The 21,119-nt window shown below is 39.2% G+C and overlaps 2 protein-coding genes across 5 annotated transcripts in view; both read left to right on the forward strand.

Moving 5' to 3' along the window:
- The window catches only part of LOC110971270 (cytochrome P450 2F2-like), a 79,896-nt gene extending 75,041 nt beyond the window's left edge, over positions 1-4,855 (forward strand). For 2 of the 4 annotated variants that reach the window (XM_051951667.1, XM_051951668.1), the window contains exons 5-11: positions 2,611-2,679; positions 2,910-3,014; positions 3,226-3,361; positions 3,482-3,567; positions 3,838-3,996; positions 4,081-4,222; positions 4,327-4,855. In XM_051951667.1, coding sequence (XP_051807627.1) covers positions 2,611-2,679; positions 2,910-3,014; positions 3,226-3,361; positions 3,482-3,567; positions 3,838-3,996; positions 4,081-4,222; positions 4,327-4,508 — 879 coding nt within the window. In that variant the 3' untranslated portion in view covers positions 4,509-4,855. The remainder of the gene's footprint in view (positions 1-2,610; positions 2,680-2,909; positions 3,015-3,225; positions 3,362-3,481; positions 3,568-3,837; positions 3,997-4,080; positions 4,223-4,326) is intronic. The other 2 variants (XM_051951675.1, XM_051951676.1) reach the window with 1 other exon arrangement.
- Positions 4,856-7,796: 2,941 nt separating this feature from the next.
- Positions 7,797-19,464, forward strand: LOC127535012 (cytochrome P450 2F2-like). The gene is made up of 11 exons (XM_051951697.1): positions 7,797-7,990; positions 11,056-11,218; positions 11,900-12,052; positions 13,323-13,483; positions 15,824-15,892; positions 17,673-17,777; positions 17,973-18,108; positions 18,425-18,510; positions 18,804-18,905; positions 18,992-19,133; positions 19,231-19,464. The coding sequence occupies exons 1-11, from the start codon at positions 7,829-7,831 to the stop codon at positions 19,410-19,412; spliced, it is 1,461 nt and encodes a 486-aa protein (XP_051807657.1). The 5' UTR covers positions 7,797-7,828; the 3' UTR covers positions 19,413-19,464.
- Positions 19,465-21,119: the final 1,655 nt, after the last annotated feature.

The following is a 21,119-nucleotide window of genomic DNA, read 5'->3' on the forward strand; positions in this document are numbered from 1 at the left end:
GACCAGAGTGGTAGACTGATGGACTGACCAACCAAAATTCCCTGGATCAGCACTGGAATTGTTGATATATTGTTGTTGTTATAGAAGTTGGAATGTATCAGTTATCTGATCCTGAATTGTGTATCGTCTGTTGACTGACACATTGATTCATGATTGATCCAGTCGTTGAGACAGTTCATATAAAATCCCAAATATCAACTGTAGGGGTACTATGTTAAGATTTATAGCTCTCGTTATCAATAATTGGGGCACCACCTAGCGTTCTAATTGCTAGGACATTTATTAATTAACATTAATAAAATTATTAATTAAAATTTTGATCACTCTCATATCAAAAAGTTTTCAATTCTCGGTTAAATTGACCACATTATACACAAAGAAACACTCAAAACTGTAATTTGGTCTAAATGAAAGTATTTATTAACTATTCTATGAAAATAATGACAAGTGAACTATATACAACGTAGATATGATGTGTGTGTGTGCGTGCGTGCATGTCTACGTGTGTGTGCGTGCATGTGTGGAATGTGGGAGTGTGTGTGTGGTGTGTGCGTGTGTGAGAGATGTGGAAGTGTGTGTGAGAGAGACGGAAATATGGTGAGGATTAGCCAGAGCTAACCTGACGAGGTAAAAGGTAATTTGGATTAAGAATTCTAATGATTTGTAAAAGAATAAATTGATTAAATGAATTAATTGACCAAGCGGTTAGTACATCACCCACAGAATGGAATCAGAGCAAGCTCAGCTGGAGTTGCTGAAGTGGAACCGTCTGGTGCCGGGACACAGAGGATGCCTTGGTAGATCTCACAACGAGCTGGGAGGGTCTGGCTTCTCAGCCGCTGTGTGTCCCGAATGCAATGTGGTAGTCGTCCTGCATAAAGAGATCGGTTCCGCCCAAATGGACCTGGTCCAACAGGTCTACGGAGGTCACAGCTGAATGGCGCCAGGTTTAATGCCGCTTGATTTAAAAATGATGGCTCTCAGGCTTAGCCAAGTGGAAAAACAGGAAGCTTGATGTAAAGCCGCCAAATTAAGAGGAGGAAATGCTGGTTCTGAATCTGTTCTTTAGATTAAAACGAATAAAGTCAGCTTAAAATATTGAGCGAAAATGTCTCCTTAAGTTACAAAAATATTAACAGATAAATAGTTAACAAACTTTGATGATGAGGGAATTTCAAAGATAGGAAAAAGCGCGCTTTAGGTAAGAAAATAATGGGAATCTCCGTCATGGATTCCCCAGGGAGGAAAAAGGGAAGAGAGCGGACCAAGCACTGTCCGGCCTTTTAAGGTCGAAGGTCTAGGGGCGTTTTTAGGGGCGGAGAAAGGAACTTCCAGCGCAAGTTGCCTAGCGACCGCAGTTCCTTTGTTCTCGCAAAGAAAGGAGATGATCCAAAATGGATAAAGAATATGTGACGTTAGAATGGTAAACGATCTGTCTATCTCTCCACCATATTTCAGTTGTGTAAAAGAGAAACATGTGTAGATTAATACTTATGTTCATATTATGTGAATTATTTCATTCATAACTATATGTTTATGTTTATGACATTAAAAATATATATCAGTGAAAATATGACAAGTCATGCATGTGGTAACGAGTAAATACAAATTTCACCTTTCAGCCTAAATAGAGAGTAAATTCAGAGGTTAATAATAGAATTCATTCCAAATGATAGTATCCTGGGGAAGAAATGATTAACATCATATTTTAATATCTAGACTTCTGTAATAGATATAACTGTCAAATTTGGATATGCGACAAACAAAGGACTTTCAGTAACTTTGGTGAACCTGAAAGAACAAAATACATATCAGAAATATTAACTTTGAAAAAGGTTCTTTGTTTCAGTCAGAAAGTCTCTGTCTGTTCCAGTCTCTCCTGTGCTCCTCCAAGTCGTAAAGTTTTATGGCCTGTTATCTGATCTGTGGAATGCAGAGACGTCTCCGGCTGAGGGTCTCCTAAAGCTGAAAAGGGATTTTAGCATGAAAGTTCATTATACAAGACATCCATAGTTCACAGGAACTCCATCTTCCTGTGGATGAAAACATATAGAAATACACTGTTCCAATCTTCCTGTGGGAATGGGAAAAAGGAGTCCAGCATTGGAGAGAGCTTATCTGAGTTTGTCATGTCTCAGGAATTCCAGAGGCCTTTGGAAAATTCCTACACAACCTTAATATGGTGCAAGATGAAAAGTCAAAGAATGAAATATGTCAAATTTAATATGTCCAAAGTGACAGACTGAGCTTAAGCTCAGAGAAGCTGCTTCTGGGACTGAGCAGTACGTTTTTAGATACTGGCATGTATTATTGTATTCCTCAACACTTATGCGACTAACTTGCTGATAGTATTTTTGTGTTTTAGTAATTCTCAGTTGAGCCATCTCAGCCTAAGATTCTGAAGATCTCTTTCAGCAGCATGACAACTTACCTCACAAAGCTTTTTATCTTGTCAAAAGAGTTGTCATAAGGTGTACTTTTTATGTCTTTACTTGTGTAATTCAAACACAGCAACAGATTAAAAAACCATGTGCTCAAAATAATTCTTTGCAATCATCAGAATCTGCACATTTAGATTGAAATAAACTAATGATTTATCTTTCTTTACAGTTGTACGATTCTCTTCCCTTCATTCGTAACCTGCCACTGCCCTTCAACAAGGCCTTCAAGGATACAAAGGTGATAACTACTCTACATATATGATAAAGATAAACACTGTTTTGTCTTAGTCAGTGAAGAGAGAAAACAAACCTTTTAAGGATACTAAAGCATCACACCCACATATCTTACATACTTTACATCTGTGAAGAATGCTTAGGTGTAAACCACACTGATATCAGATGCACATACATTAAAGACAAATCCAAAGTAAATTATACAAATTATGAATGATGACTTGTGTTTTTTAGCGTTCTTCTGACCTTGTACTTCGTTTGCTGAATGAGCACAAGAAGACCAGAGTCCCTGGAGAGCCTCGAGACTTTCTTGACTGCTACCTGGATGAAATGGAAAAGGTGTGTGAAACCAGTCAGCTCACTATCTCAGATTATATGTTGTAGTAATGGATATTGGTTTTGTTTAAATTGAGGAAAACACATTCCTATCTTATTCTTATTGTGGTCATCAGCTGACTCTTTGCACCTCCCATAGTGTTCATCAGTATGATATACTAACATTTTTATCTTATTTGCATTTAACTTACAAGGATCACTCTCTTGTTTTTAGAAAGCAGAGGATTCTACATTTTCAGAGGACAAACTCATTTTTACTGCTCTAGATCTTCTGTTTGCTGGGACTGACACGACCTCCAACACCCTGCTTACTGCTTTTCTTTACCTCATGAACCACCCACACATACAAGGTATACCTGCACATGTACATATGAGGTATTACTTTTCTGTTTCTGACATTGTACCACAACTGTTTTTCAATATGAAACCCATAAAAGCCATGCGTGTCTGACATTATCTTGCCTTCTCAGAACGATGTCAGCAGGAAATAGACAAAGTGTTGGAAGGGAAGGATCAGGTCTGTTTTGACGACAGACACCAGATGCCCTATGTGCAGGTACTGGACTGTACATCATGTGACAGATTTCTCTGAAGAAGTTTACTTCTGATCAACATGTGAAAGCAGGACACAGTGCAGGAGATTCGAAAATCTTTTCGATGATCTGTGAATTTTGAGATCTATTGTAATCACTATCTTTAAATGTAATTTATTATGGCCTTGTTTCCTGGTTGTAAACATATTGCTGCCTGCTGCATTTTTATTGATCCATGTTTTTATAGCTGATCTTCTGAGAGCCTGCATTGTTTTCCTTCTGCTCCGAGTCAGACAAACGAAAACAAACAAACCAAAGAAAAGAAGTTGTTTGAATGTCTCTTCATTCAGGCTGTAATCCATGAATCACAGAGAATTGCCAACACTGTTCCACTCAGCATCTTCCACTGTACGACTAAAGACACAGAACTTGCAGGTTATTATGTTCCAAAGGTATGTTGTCCAATAGCTGAACATACATACATAGACAACAAAGTAAAGAGTGTCCCTCATTCTTCTGGTTCATTTTCTCCTCAGGGTACAATGATCGTCCAGAATTTGACCACAGTGCTGAAAGAGGAGGAACAGTGGAAATACCCTCATGAATTCAACCCTGAAAACTTCCTCAATGACCAAGGAGAGTTTGTCAAACCAGATGCCTTCATGCCTTTCTCTGCAGGTACAAGAGCATAAAAACTGTATCATACTTTGAATGACAGACACAGATAGAGTGAGTCAAATCAAACTGCTGTGGATGACTTGGAGGTGTTTTTTATTCCTCAGGTCCTCGGATGTGTCTCGGAGAGGGTCTGGCTCGTATGGAGCTCTTCCTCATCATGGTGACTCTGCTGAGGAAGTTTAAGTTCATCTGGCCTGAGGATGCAGGAGAACCTGACTATACTCCAATCTTTGGGGTCACTTTGACTCCCAAACCTTATCCCATGAAGGTCCAACACAGGCTTTGAACCTCATTAAACTGACTGAAAGGTGCAATAAAAATCAAGTTTGACTGTTAGATGTGCCTTAGCTTTTGTTGGAAAAACAAACTGAACACTGAAGACTGAAAATATCACATATAGAATATACAGAAACAAAGGGCTCATTTGCTATAATGTCAATGAAAACAATAAAAGACTATGTAGAATAGCATGATTGAAAAGTAGTCAAAGCTGAAAAAATTGAACTACCTTAGGTCTATTTGGTTGACTGACATGGCTCAAGTGTCCTAACTAAATGTAATTTACTGAAATGTAAGTTCTGCAAGTGTTTTAAAGGCATGTTGTCTTGAAATAAATCACCAAAGTTATCACCAGATTATTCATCCAGCCACTAAATTATTCACTCAGATCAATCATTTATCAGAAAATTTTTTTAAACAGAGATATGTTGGATTTTAATCCTTGAACTACTTACTGTGACATCCCATTCCATTGGGAGAAAGAACCCAAAATTTCAAATGATCTACCATCAGCATTGCTTTATTCTAAATGTCTCATCAAAAATTCACCAAAAATAAAACCCATGTATTATCCAGAATTTGTAAAAAACTACAAAAATTGCAACTGGAAGGATATTTGTCACAGAGCTGCATCCAACAGTCACATGACAACCGTTCACAGACTGTGTTTGACATACAAATCATGAATAACAATAGTAAAACACAGTACAAGCCAAAAGTCTGGACGCACTTTGTTTTTCAGTATTTTTTAAAATTTATTTTAATTTTCTACATTGAAGATTTATACTGACGAGATCAAAATTATGAATGAACACATATAGAATTATGTAGTAAACAAATACGTATTGAACAAATCAGAATATGTTTTGTACTTCAGATTCTTTAACCCGTTAAACTTCAGTGTACCGCTGGCGGTACACTTACTAATTTGCATAGGAATTTAAAGAAAGTCCGAAGGCTGCAAACGCGACTATACAAACACTATACGCCGATGGAAAGCTTAGATTCTCATGAATCTGCCGGTATAAACCACTTTCAGATGTGATTACCACAGCGGGTAATATAAACACATTTGTCCGACAAACAACGAATATCCATCCATCCGTTCTCTATACACGGCTTCAACGTACACAGCGCGACTCACATTTCCAGGTTCATTATTACACACAGATGAAAATATTCCACAAAAAACGGCCATAATCCAACCTTGGACATCCAGACAAAACAAGCCAGTAAGATATTTTGTCCAAAACATGTCTTGAAGTCGGTATATACTCCACGAATAGGTCGTTTTCAAGGAAATGCACCTCGCGATGCGTGTCCAATATTCCCTGTATTTCTCGTCATATTTTTATTTACAAATAGAATATTAGCAATTTTTTGTACTGAAAATGGCTGGAATTGACTGCAGCTTAAAGGGTTAAAGTTACCCCATTTTGTTTTGCTTAAAGCTGTTATGACACTGTTATGACATTCTCTCACTCAGCTTCATGAAGGAGTCAGCTGACACAGTATTCTGACAATCTTGAAGAACTTCCCAGAGATGCTGAGCATTTATTGGCTGCTTTTCGTTCATTCTGCAGTCCAACTCATCCCAGCCCATCTAAACTTGATTTGGATTGGATGATTGTGGATGCCAGGTCATCTGACACAGCATTCCATCACTTTCCTTCTTGCTCAAATAGCCTTTGCCCAGCCTGGAGGTGTTTGGGGTCAATGTCTTGTTGAAAAACATATAATGGTCCCAGTAAGGGCAAACCAGATGGGATGGCATGTTGCTGCAGAATGCTGTGATAGCCATGCTGCTTAACTGGCTTTTAATTTCACCATCACACCTCCTCCTCCATGCTTCATGGTGGGAACCATGCATGTAGAGGCTATCTGTTCACCTCATCTGCATCTCACAAAGACATGGTGGGTGGAACCAAAGAACTCAAATTTGGACTCATCAGACCAAAACACAGATTTCCACTAGTCCAGTGTCCATTCTTTGTGTTTATTTGCCCAAATAATTCTCTTCTTCTTGTTGTTCATCCTCAGTAGTGACCTCTGATTCACACATTCTCCTCTGAACAGTTGATGTTGAGATTTGTCTGCTACTTGAGCTCTGTGATGAATTTATGTCGGCTCTAGCCTGGTGACTCAGATGAACTTGGCCTTGGTCTTTCTTTCCTGCAGTGGCTCTCATGACAGCCAGTATCATTGTAGCCTTTGATGGCTGTTGCAACTGCACTTCAGAGTACATTCAATTCTTTACATTTCCCTGATTGATGGACCTTCATGTCTTTAAGTAATGATGGACCATTGTTTTTCTTCACTGACTTGAGTGGTTCTTGCCATAATATGGATCGCAACAGCAGTCAAATACTGGTACCACTGTGTCTTAATCCTACTTCTGCACAACACAACTGATGGTCTCAAACACATTCAGAAAGCAAGCAATTCCCCAAATTAACGTTGACAAGACACACCAGTAATTCAAAACCATTTCAGGTGACAACCTCTTGAAGCTGACTGAGAGACTGTCAAGAGTGTGCATAGCTGTCAGCAAAGCAAAATGTGGCTACTTTAAAGATTTGAAAATATAAAACATATTCTGATTTGTTTAACATTTCTCTGTTTAGAACATAATTTCATGCGTTCTTTTATAGTTTTGATGTCTTCAGTATCAATCGACAATGCAGAAAATCATTAAATTTAAAAAAAAATCTTGAAATGTGTGTCCAATTTTTTGACTGTATGTATAGTATGTACAGTAAACTTTTTTCAGTATTAGTACAATGTTAAACATTATGCTGCACAGACGTTCTGCACTGTTCTTTTACTTGTGTGTGCTGTTTTTATAGAGGCATACATCTTTATATTGCAATGACAAATGAGTCCATAGAATATGACAGGAGTAAATAAAGACCAGAAGCTGCTTTGAGTTCAGATGATTAATAATAATTGCTACAATGTGAACAGCAGAATTAAATTTAGATTCAAATCATCAAGGCATGTAAATAAAAATGTTTAAAATGCAGCAGTGTCTCTTGAAGGTCTTGAAATGTAATTGAAGCATCTTAATTTCTTAAAAAGACCATTTTTGCCAGTGGTCTGGCTGTTGCAAGAACTTTTCAAGGACGACAGTTGATTGTATCAAATGAACTGGTGCATCAGATTCTCTGACAATATCTCATCAGCAACAACTCACTTCCTCTGATGTTATCACTTACGTACCTTAATACAGAGAAAAACAGGGAGAAGAGGCAGGGCTAAGGGCAAAGGTACGATTTTAAAAGCAAGTTAATCACTCACTCTGTTTAGTTCAGTCCAATCCTTGCTACCATGTTCCTTTCACTTGTCCTGCTGGGGCTATGCATTTGCGTCATTATCCTTCAACTAAAGCCCAGGAGGCCCAAGAACTTTCCACCAGGACCCCCTGTCCTGCCCATCCTGGGGAATATTTTGCACATTAACCCACAGAACCCCTTGGAGGACTTGGACAAAGTAAGAAAAAATGCTGCACTGAATGATGTTGCTCTTAAAATGCCTTAAATTGCTGTAATTATTAAAGAGCCTCTGCAGTGAACAATGACATGAGCATGGGTTACTCAGCAACACTACAGATCCTGTTTGCTTTATGTGATTGTAGAACATGTTGTTGGTATTAAGCTGACTGTTTGCATTCTTGGAGTGTATCCAGGCAGTATGATAGGGCAAGGGCAAAACGATTTCTTCAAAATAAAAGAAGGCACAATCAGAATCAAAACAGATAAGAAAATCACAGTTGAGGATGAAATAAGTATTAAATACTAAAAAATACGATTGTTAGGAATAGCCAAAAGCCACTGAAAACATGCATGTCTTTAGATTTGGCTTGAAAATATGAATGGAAGAGGAACTTTTTTATTACAAAAGGCTGTTCTAAACCTTTGGTGCTGCTGTTGCTGCTGCTGCTACTGCCGCAAAGGATTGATTTCTCTTGCCCACAAGCCTCAATAATGGACAAGTTACCAATAAGTGTTCTGAGGATCTAAGAGGCCTTGAGGTAGAGCACAAGTTCCAAATAGATTGCATGTTAGATAATCATTGCAGTTGTATTCAAGTATCACCAGCATGACAGTGAATTACACTTTATGACTATGGAAACTGGAACATAATGGTAGCATGTAGAGAGAAAATTAAATGGACCCAAAGATTGGCCCTTGAGGTATTCCACATGTGACAGAGAAGGGGCAATTCCCACCTGTCACTATGAAGTACCTGTCTGCCACGTGGGAGGCACACCATTTTAGTGCTGTACCTTCCTGGTCCTTCAGATGTTTTTTTTTTTTTTTTAAAGAATGTGGTAGTTGACTGTATCATGTTAGAAGCAACACTCAGGTCCTCAACAGTTAAAACTTTTGAACTGCCAGAGTCTAAGGACATCATCAAGTCAATACAGACTCTAAGGAGGGCTGATTCTGTCCTGTGGTGAGCCCTGACACCTGGTTGAAATTTCAAAAAGGTTGTTTCTGCGTAAATAGGGCAGAAGCTGTTGATAAACCATCTGTTCCAGGAACTGAAGCTTGGACACAGACTGGAAATTATAGAGGTTGGACTTGTCGATATTGGCATATTTGATTAATATATTGCATAGTTGAAGCAGGTGGGGACAGTTCTATTTGTGAGACTGCTGTTTGTAATGAAAATGACTGGGGGTCTGACAGTGTCCAATGTATTTTTTTGACAGATGAAAGGGAGCAATGTCTAACAGGCAGGTGGTGAACTTTGCACTAATCGTGTTAGAGGCATGGACAGTGATACTGACTGAAAGTTATCAAGCCTGGCAGAACAAACAAGAACTAGAAAGGAATTGCACACAATAAAATATCTGATACGATCAATTTTTGATAAGGAAAATTAGGCCAAACTATGGGAGGACATTTTTTGCAAGAGTTGAACATTATGTGAGCAAAAATGCATTGTGGTACTTGATGCATTAAAAATGCTATGGTAAACAGCAATGTCTCTTTACAGAAACAATAATCTACAAGTGTAATTTTTCATAAAAGACACATTGCTGTTTACTATATCAAATGTAACTCAGAAGTCAAGAAAAGGTGGTTACCTCAGTGTAGGGCAAGTAAAACCACAATAATCTGCATGATCACATACCACAAGTTGTGTCTGACAGACGGCTCTGGTTTGACTGTTGCTTTGATAGAGGCCTTCAGCTTGTCTATATTTTTCGGTTGGGTGTTTCTTATCTTCATCCTGACTATCCCCAATATTGGGTTCCATGGGGGTCAGGTCAGTTGTGTAGGCTGGCCCATCAAGCACAGTAATATCATGGTTAATAAACCATTTGGGAGCAGTTTTGACATTTTGGACAGGTGTTGAGTCCTCTTGGAAGAGGAAATCTGCATCTCCATAAAGCTTGTCAGCAGATGGAAGAATGGAGTGCTATAAAATCTCCTTGTAGATGTTGCATTGATTTTGGACTTGATAAAACACAATGGACCAATGTAAGCAGATGACACTACACCACAAATCATCACAGACAACAAAGACAACTGCAGAAATGCACTGACAATAAATATCCTTGAATCCTTGAGGACTGCAGAAACTTAACACTAGACTTCAAACACCTTGGATTCTATTGTATTGACTCTTCCTTCAGACTGTAAGATCTTGAAATGCAAAATGTACTTTTATTTGAAAAGAGAACTTTGGACCACTGAGCAACATTTCAATTCTTCCTCTCCTCAGCCCAGGTAAGATCTTCTGACATTGTCTCTGGCATAGGAGTGTCTTAATATTTGAAATATGATTGTTGTAGCTCCTTTCATGAAGACGTCTGTGCCTGGTGGCTCTTTCAAGTCCTTGAATACACTTTTCTTGACAATCCTCTCAAGGCAGCGGTCATCATTGTGGCTTATGCACCTTTTCCTACCATAGTTATCTCTTCCATTTGAATTACCATATGATGCTTCAATGCAGCACTCTTGCTGTTGGCAGCCTTATCAGCACTGACCTTCTGTGACTCCTAAAGATGATTATGATTATGATTATGTTGATGATTATCTTCTTGACAACCTTAAAATCAACAATCTTCTTCATGAACCAAACCAAGAAATACACAGTACTGATACTGCTTGAACAGGAATTCTTTAAATCTTCAGACAGGATGTGACCATTTCTGTCTTGACAGACAGGAGATTTAATACTGAAACAGTATCAAGCAAATGGTTTGATCAACACGTTTAATTTGTATGTCAAATAAACCACGTTGTAGTTACCAATAATTACCTTATCATTTTCATCTCGCTGTTTTCAGCTGGTGAACTGTTTTAACTGACTTTTCCTAGTGGTTTCAATGTTATTGTGTGTTAGTCATTCTGAATTATTTTTATATTAATATTGCACTGTTTCCTACAAGTGAAATTGCTTTTCCTAAGAGGTGAATTTGCCCTGCTGTGTCTATTTTTACATGCTCCCTTCAGGTCAATAGACACTACTGAGCTCCTCATACTATCTGAAGATGTTACACATGTATTTTAAAAACGACTCTGTTCTGTTCTGTTTTACAGTTGAGGAAGTCGTACGGAGATGTCTACAGTCTGTTCATCGGTAGAAGACCAAACATAGTCATCAATGGGGTGAAGGCCATGAAGGAGGCTATGGTGATCAAGGCTGCTGAATTTGCTGGACGACCTCAAGACACATTTGTTAATGATGTCTTCAACGATAACGGTAGACCAGACATTATTTGTCATAAACAGATGATGTCTGATAACATTTCTTTGATTCAAAGACAGACATGGTAAAGGCACCAGCATGTTTCTGTCCCTTTACTGTATTCAGGGATTATACAGTTACCATTATAACCTGATAAAGAGAATGGTCATAGTGTTGATGAAATTTGTTTTGTCATTGTTAACTCTGTGAATGAAATGTGTACAAAGGAAATATCTGAGGTTGTGTCAGTGACAAACAAAGTAAAGAAAGACAACTGGCAGCTGAGGAAAGAGAATTTCAAAATAAGCTGGAAATAAATTAATTAAAGACTATGACAAAGGAAAAACCTGAGTGAACATGTAGGCCCATCAAAACCATAACCCCAGAGCACCTCATTAATTTTGTTTTCCAAACGAAGATCATGACTGAGGCTAAGATGTTAACCAAACACAGGAGGACATACTACATTACAATGACATGAGCATTATTTATCTCAGTTTCAAAGTGTAAGTTAAAATACACAGCCACTGTGAAGTCACTGATCTCAATCTTTTTTGCCTTGACACATCTGCTGCAGCCAAAATGTATGTTTAAAAGAACTGAAAAGAAATTAAACTTTAATAGTAAAGCAGGTTAGAAACAAAAAGTTGCATGACTCATGATTCCTCAGATCTTTGTTTGCTACATCTGTTGCAGGAGTGATTCTGGAAGATTATGGCCCTAGTTGGAAGGAGCATCGTCGCTTTGCTCTGATGACTTTGAGGAACTTTGGTCTGGGGAAGAAATCGATGGAGGAGAGAATTCATGATGAGATTCAACACACCATTAAAACACTGGATGAAAGCACCGGTATGGCGTCTGTGTGTTCACACAACTGAATTTTGTCACAACAGGACACTTACTCTGACAAGAATTTGGAGCAGGTGTGTGGTGGTAGAAACACTGACAGGAAAAGTCACATGACTGTCACACTCGATCTGTTTACACTGCAGTGTAGGATCTGACAGATTTAACTGCGATGAGCCAAAACAGTGACAAACAGTAGAGCAACACAACTTTTTCACCTGTATCATAGTTTTTATGCTGTTCTTTGCAATATTTAAAAGGAGAAGGCTGTTGTCTGACAAGAACATCGAGAGTACTGAAAAAATGTGTCTGGTTGTCGTCTAATCAGAGCAGTCTTCATCAGACTAAGGGTGCTTTCACACCTGTTAGTCCATTAGAGTGGTTCGTTTGGACCCAAAAGTTGATACAATGTTGCTAATTTCAACTGGTTCGGTTCGCATTCACACCAGTGTTTTCGCAGTTGAACCAACTACGATGAATGTTATATCTCCCCCCAGTCGTTTGGCGGCGCTGTTCAGAAAAATAAAGTTTTAGATGCCGTAGGTGAACGCTGATTGGCGCAGCATGTGAAGAGGGAAAAATCCCGGAAGAACACATTCCATGGATCGAGGTTTATTCTTAAACAATGAACTATGCTCTCCTGTTCATTCTTGTTGCCATATATTCGTATCATTGCTTTATGCAGCAAGCACAAATACTGCTGTTGTTCCAGCATGAAGCTCGCATTCGGTACGAGAACATTACACAGTCGTTTTTGGCTACGGAAGCTCCCGTAGACCAAAAAGTCTGCTGCGCCATCAAGCCGGTCCGAATGGAGACAGGTTTGTGTTCTCACCAGGAGCGAACCGAACTGGAGTTCACATAGAAGCGAACCGAGACCACCTCTCGAAGGTGGTCTCGGTCCGGTTCTTTAGTCCGCACCAAAAACATCTGGTCTGCTTTCACACCAGCCCAAACGAACCGTACTTGCTGGCGTTGCGGACTCCAGTCCGCTTTAAGCGGACCAAAAGGCGTATGTGTGAAAGCACCCTTAGTCAGATAGCATCAAGCACCACAAAGCAGTTTTTCACAGCTGCTCAGAAGTGCCTGTACTAAAGTAGGTAATTTTTGTCCCCTGAAAACAGACCTAGATGAACTTTTACGGGACAGATCTTCTCATTGATACACGGACAGATGTTCCTGCAGTGGAAAACAGCTTATTGATTCTGTGATGGTGTTGTGTTTTCTTGTACAATGTTGTGTCTGAAATTAGTTTGCTTCATGTCTTTCACAGGCAAAACTCTTTGTCCTCAAGTTATGTTTCATAATGTTGCTTCCAACATCATCTGTCAAGTTCTGTTTGGTACACGCTACGAGTATGATGACGAGTTCATCACAACAGTGATTCAGTGCGCAACTGAGATTGCCAAGATTGCCAATGGACTGTGGGCAATGGTGAGTCAAAGTATGTTTCTGAAGCAACAAATCTGACCAAGGCTAAGGGTATACAGCCAGTCTAACTCCTCTGTAAGGTTGATTTGTGCCTTTCTATGCATTCCAGGGACAAAAGCCTACTTACTTTGTTCACTACTATATTTTTTCATGTTAGTATGCTAATACTTGATAACTAGCAATGAACAAAAAGTGGGTATTTGATCAGGAATGATTCCCACAAATTAATCTTTTGACCTGCTGGTTATCTTTGAAGCTCAATTATTATTTGTGTGAAATTTGAAGGCATTTTATCTGATGGACTGACTGACCAAAATTTCCTGGATCCACACTATTACATTCTATCACAGTTCAAAAACATGCTGAGGTTGATTGGTAACTCTACGTTATCCATAGGTGTGAACGTGAGTGTGATTGTTTGTCTGTACGTATATGTAGGCTTGTAATAGACTGGCGACCTGTCCAGAGTGTTCACCTGCCTTCGCCCTAAGTCAACTGTTATAGACTCCAGTCCCCTGCGACCCCAATGAGGATTAAGCGGTGTATAGATAATGGATGGATAGATGGATATATATATATGCACGACCAGTCAAAGGCTTGGACACACCTCCTCATTTCATGGTTTTTCTTTATTTACATTTATATTGTAGATTCTCACGAAAGGCCTCAAAACCATGATTGAACACATATGGAATTATCTAGTAGGAAGTATGAAATAAGTCAAAACATGTTTTATATTTTAGATTCTTCAAAACAGCCACCCTTTGCTTTGATTATTGCTTTGGAAACTCTTAGCCTTCTTTCAATGGGCTTCACCTGAAATGGTTTCCACTTCACAGGTGTTCCCTTTCAAGGTTAATTTGTGGAGTTTCTTACCTTCTAAATGGGGTTGGGACCATCAGTTGTTTTATGCAGAAGTCAGATTGGTACACAGTTGACAGCCCTGTCTGACAACTGGTAGAATCCATATTATGGCAAGAACCAATCAGCTAAGTAAAGAGAAATGACATTCCATCATTACTTTAACAACTGAAGGTCAGTCAGAAAATTGCAAAAACTTTGAATGAACCCCCAAGTGCAGTCACAAAAACCATGAAACACTACCACGAAACTGGCTCACATGAGGACCTCTCCAAGAAAGAAAGACCAAGAGTCACCTCTGCTGCTGAGGAAAAGTTCATGTGAGTCACCAGCCTCAATAATCGCAAATTCACAGCACCTCAGATTAGAGCCCAGATAAATGTTGCACAGAGTTCTAGTAACAGACACATCTCGACATCAACTGTTCAGAGGAGACTCACCAATCAGACCTTTATGGTAAAATAGCTGCTAAGAAACCACTACTAAGGAAAAGCAACAAGCAGAAGAGATTTGTTTGGGCCAAAAAACACAAAGAATGGACATTAGACCACAGGAAATCTGTGCTTTGGTCTGATGAGTCCAATTCTGAGATCTTTGGTTCCACCTGCCGTGTCTTTGCGCAATGCAGAAAAAGTTAACAGATGGCCTCTACATGGTTCCCACCATGAAGCACGGAGGAGGAAGTGTGATGTATGAGCGTGTTTTGCTGGTGACACTGTTGGGGATTTATTCAAAATTTAAAGCACACTGAACCAGCATAGTTACCACAGCATCCTGCAGTGAGATGTCATCCTATCTGGTTTGTGTTTATTTGGACATCATTTATTTTCCAACAGGACAATGACACAAAGCACACTCTAAACTGTGTAAAGGGCTATTTGACCAAAGAGAGTGATGGAGTGCTGCATCAGATGATCTGGCCTCCACAGTCACCTGACCTAAACCCACTCTAGATTGTTTAGGATGAGATGAACCACAGAGTGAAGGTAAAAGGGCCAACAAGTGCGCAGCAGCGCCGAGAACTCCTTCAGAACTGTTGGAAAACCATTTCAAGTGACTACCTCATGAAGCTCATCGAGAGAATGCCAAGAGTGTGCAGAATAGTAATGAAAGCAAAGAGTGACTATTTTGAAGAATCAGAAATATTAAACATGTTTTGTCTCATTTCACACTTTTTGTTTGCTGCATAATTCCACGTGTTCATTCATAATTTTGTTGCCTTCAGTGAGAATCTACAATGTAAACAGTCATGAAAATAGAGAAAAAACATTCATTCTGAAGACCTCTTTAAGCAGCGTGACAACTTACCTGACAAAGCATTTTCTTTTCAAGAATTATCTCCAGAAATAGTTTTTATGTCTTTACTTATCTCATTCAAACATAATAACTGACAATAAAAAATCTACTCAAAACAATTCATGCCAGTCATCAAAATCTGCATATTTCAATTGAAATGAACTAATGGTTTATCTTTCTTTACAGCTGTATGACACTCTTCCCTTCATTCGTAAGCTGCCACTGCCCTTCAGCAAGGCCTTCAAGAATGCAAAGGTATAAACTACTCTACTTTAAACACTGTATTGACTTTGGCAGTGAAACAAGAAAACAAACCTTTTAAGAATACTAAGGTTAGTTTTAGAATGATTGCTCACACATCCACATATCCTACAGTATAATGGAGACATTAAGAATGAATTTCGTTTCGACACTGGCTCTGTGTTTTCGCCAAATTTACACAAGGGGATCCGGCCACTACACCACTTATGGCTAATTTCTCCAGAGTATGGGACTAAAGGAAGCAGAGACTTGGTTGACGATCTGTTAACTTGCAGTTGTGGTTTTCTATAAAGAAAGGGAATAATGAACATATCTTAACAAACTCAGATCTAAATACATCATCTTACTCCAGTAACACAAATATTGCAAACAGAAATGCAGTCAAATGTTCATCAGTCATGGATTTATGTATTCCTCGACACATGAATACCATCAAACACTCAGCTTTTTTAACACAGACACACTGTTATTCTTAAATCTGGAAATTACGCTATCTGCGCACAGATCAGTGGCAACTTAACACTCATAACTTCAGATGATGGAAATAAACATATGAAGAGTTCATTTGCAAAAACAGATAACTCCGTTTTGATAAATTGTCAGAAAAGCTTATGTTTTATTGTTTACTTGAGATAATATCAATCAAACTGAAGATTTGACTCAGTAGAAAAATACATGACAAAATATAGAATAAATAAATTATTAGTGTTATTATTATTATCTAAAGTAAACAATAAAAATGAGTTTTCTGAAAATCTTTAAAAAGGAGTTACCTGTTTTTGCAAATGAACTCTTCATATTCTCTTTACATTTCTGACTTTACAACGGTACAGTGCAGTAACGGTTCGAGCCAAATAATAAACAGAAAATGAGCTTCACATGCAGTATCTTGAACAATCTGGCAGTTATGCAAGGATGTTGTTTGTGAACTTTAGTTCTGCTTTTTATACACTCATTCCAAGCAGACTGATGTCCAAACAGCGCAGCCTGGGTATCGGCAAGTACACCTGCAGATGGATCAGAGACTTTCTCACCAACCATCTGCAGTCAGTCAGGCTAGGGCCCCATCACTCCTCAGCCCTGGCAGTGAGCACTGGGGCCCCTCAGAGCAGGGTGCTCAGTCCCATGCTATACACCCTGTACACCCATGACTGTGCACCAATCCACAACAGCAACATCTTTGTCAAATTTGTGCACGACACTACTGTTGTGGGGCTGATTCACAACAACAATGAGGCGGCCAACAGAGAGGAGGCACTCAACTCCTTGAAAACAAATTAATTGGTGCTGGACTTCAAGTGGAAGGAGGACCTAGTCGCAGTCACGTGATCATCAGAAAGCAGCTGATGTAGTGTCCACTTGTGGTCATAGTTACTGTGACATCGGTGCAACTGTCCCGCAATGCCACAGAAATCAAATCTGTGGACCCAGTCTATAATCTACATCATTGCCAAAATCTAATTAATTGGGCCGTATGACATTTATGACCTTCCCTGAAAATTTCATCCAAATCCGTTAATTCATTGTTGACTAATGTTGCTAACAGAAGGACAGACAAACCAACACTGATCGTCACACAACCTCCGACACATTCCTTGATGGAAGTAATTATAACCTTTAATACACTAATAAACTTTGGGGCCTTTTCTACATACATACAGTACATCTGTGAAGAATACTTAGGTAAAAACCGCACTGATTAGGCATGCATATACAATAAAGACAAACCCAAAGCAAATGATATAAATTATGACCGATGATTTATGTTTTTTAGCGTTCTACTGACCTTGTACTTCGTTTGTTGAACGAGCACAAGAAGAGCAGAGTCCCTGGAGAGCCTCGAGACTTTATTGATTGCTACCTGGATGAACTGGATAAGGTGTGTGAAACCAGGAAGATCACTATCTCAGATGATATGTTGTGGTAATGGACATTGGTTGTGTTGAAATAAAGGAGAACATATTCATGGTCATAAACTGACTCTTTGCACCTCCCATAGTGTTCATCAGTATGGTATACTAACATTTTTACCTTACTTACATTTGTCATACAAAGATCACTCTCTTGTTTTCAGAAAGCAGAGGATTCTACATTTTCAGAGGACAAACTCATTCTTACTGCTATAGATATTCAGTTTGCTGGGACTGACACGACCTCCAACACCCTGCTTACTGCTTTCCTTTACCTTATGAACCACCCACACATACAAGGTATACCTGCACATGCACATATGAGGTATTACTTCTCTGTTTCTGACATTGTAGTTCCACAACTGTCTTTCAATATGAAACCCATAAAAGCCATGCACTTAATTTACCATGCACCTTACTAGGAACTTAAATGGAAATTAGACATTTTTGCTGATTTGTTTTACTTTTTGTTTATTATTTTGTTCATTCTCATGAGTTGAGGCCTATGTACACCTAAAGATTTCCCTTTACTTTGTCATGTTTTGTTGCCATCTCAGTGTTGAAGTTTAAATGTTAAATCTGGAACACAACGTCTGACATTATCTTGCCTTTCCAGAACGATGTCAGCAGGAAATAGACCGGGTGTTGGAAGGGAAGGACCGGGCCTGTTTTGACGACAGACACCAGATGCCCTATGTGCAGGTACTGGACTGTACATCATATGACAGATTTCTACTAATAATTTTACTACTGGTCAACATGTGAAATCATGGTACAAGGTCGAAGATTCTAAAATCTTTCAGATAATCTGTGGATTTGGACATCCATTGTTATCACTGTCTTTAATGTATTATGTCCCTGTTAACTGTGCTGCAGCTGTATGGGTCTGTGTTTTTGTGACTGATCTTCTGAGAGCCTGCATCACTTTCCTTCCGCATCGTGTCAGATAAAGGAAAAAAGAAGAAAAAAACTTGTTTAAATGTCTCCTCATCCAGGCTGTGATCCATGAGTCGCAGAGGATTGCCAACACTGTTCCACTCAGCGTCTTACATTGTACGACTAAAGACACAGAACTCATGGGATATTCCATTCCCAAGGTATGGCACAACTTTTTTGCAACAGAGACAACAAAGTAAAGACAATCCTTTATGACTTTTGTACCTCTGGTTCATTTTCTCTTCAGGGTACGATGATCATCCAGAACTTGAGCTCAGTGCTGAATGAGCAGGGACAGTGGAAATACCCTCATGAATTCAACCCTGAAAACTTCCTCAATGACCAAGGAGAGTTTGTCAAACCAGACGCCTTCATGCCTTTCTCTGCAGGTACAAGAGCATAAAAACTGTATCACACTTGGCAGACGCAGATAGAGTGATTCAAATCAAATTATTGTGGATGACTTTGAGGTGCTTTTTTACTCAGGTCCTCGGGTGTGTCTCGGAGAGGGTCTGGCTCGTATGGAGCTCTTCCTCGTCATGGTGACTCTGCTGAGGAAGTTTAAGTTCATCTGGCCTGAGGATGCAGGAGAACCTGACTATACTCCAATCTTTGGGGGCACTATGACTCCCAAACCGTATCCCATGAAGGTCCAACACAGGGTTTGAACTGCTCTAAACATGCTAAAAGTTGCAACAAAAATAAAGTTTGACCAATTGGTGTACCTTGTTTTTATTGGGAAAACAATCAAACTGAATATTAAACAATGATGATTTCACATACTATATACAGTACCAGTTAAAAGTTTGGACACACTATCTCATCCAATGGGTTTCATTTATTTAAATAATTTTCTGCATTGTAGATTAATGCTGAAGACATCAAAACTATGAAAGAACACATATGGAATTATGATGCAAACAAAAACATGGTAAACAGATCAGAACATGTTTTATATTTAGAGTCTTTAAATGATCCCTCTTTTCCTTTGATGACAACTTTGCATACTCTTTGCATTCTTTTAATCAGCTTAGTAGTCTCGTGGAATGGTTTTGAATTAATTAACAGGTGTGCCTTGCAAGGATCAATTTGTAGAATTACTTGCCTTCTTTATCCTCATGTTGTGTTCCGGTCAAATTTGACCGATTTAAAAGTTTTGCCTCTAAAAAATGTGGAAAATTTCATCTGACAGATCTGAGTTTTCATGACTTTGTCCACAAAGTGGATGTTAACACAAAAAATAAATAGTGTAAATTTGCATGCATTTTGTGTGTTTTATTCAACTTTTTAATACTCTTGGTGTTCCCGGTCAAAAATGACCGGATGAATGGAGGTGACTGAAATTACTGCAGAAAACCGAGCCTAGGTACATCCTCATTGTCAGAGGCGCACACACACATTGGTTTCCCTAGCAACCACTACAGGAGCCTAAACAATGTTGCATCTTTTCTCCCTCGGGAACAACACCTGGCCGAAGTTCTCGAGACAACTGCAACATTGTTAAATAACATTTACCCTTTCTCGTAACTGCGGTATATAAGGGCTTTTTGAGACCTTTCCCACAGTTCATTGGTTCATGGTCACAGCACCATGAAACGTCGATTCACAGTAAGTGAGGCTCTTGATTATATATTTGATCACCATGATGATGATGAGGAGAAATGCCAGAAAACTGAAAGTGAGGAGGGATTCGAGGAGGATGTGTCAGAAATTGAAGATGACACAGAATATAATCCAGACCAAACATCAACAGATGGGGAGGAATCCAGCGATGAAGAAGAGGATGACCCTGCTGAAGCTGCTGTGACATTCATGTCAAAGAAAGGAATGTTATCCTGGTCTTCATCCCCACCTGCGAATCAAGGTAGACTTTCAGCTGAAAATCTCAACAGGATGACCCCTGGACCGACAAAATATGCCACATCCCGGATTGATGACATCACATCCTGCTTCGAACTGTTCCTGACTGACTCAATTGTAACCATCATAGTAAACATGACCAACTTGGAGGGGAAACGCATTTACAGAGACAATTGGAAGGAGGTGACCCAGGCAGACATAAGAGCATATGTGGGTCTTTTCATTTTGACTGATGTGTACAGATCCAGAAATGAATCTACCAGCAGTTTATGGGATGCAGAATCTGGACAATTTTTCGGGCAACCACGTCTCTCCAGAAATTTCATATGTTGTCAAGGGTGATTCGCTTTGACAACCATGACACAAGACCAGGCCGTTGTCAGCGAGATAAACTGGCTGCTATCAGGGAGGTTTGGGACAAGTGGGTGGAGCGCCTGCCACTCATCTACAACCCAAGTCTAAACATCAAAGTGGATGAGCGTCTGGTTGCTTTTAGGGGACGCTGCCCTTTCAAA

The sequence above is a fragment of the Acanthochromis polyacanthus genome, chromosome 8, assembly GCF_021347895.1.
Source record: "Acanthochromis polyacanthus isolate Apoly-LR-REF ecotype Palm Island chromosome 8, KAUST_Apoly_ChrSc, whole genome shotgun sequence".
Taxonomy (NCBI): Eukaryota; Metazoa; Chordata; class Actinopteri; family Pomacentridae; genus Acanthochromis; species Acanthochromis polyacanthus.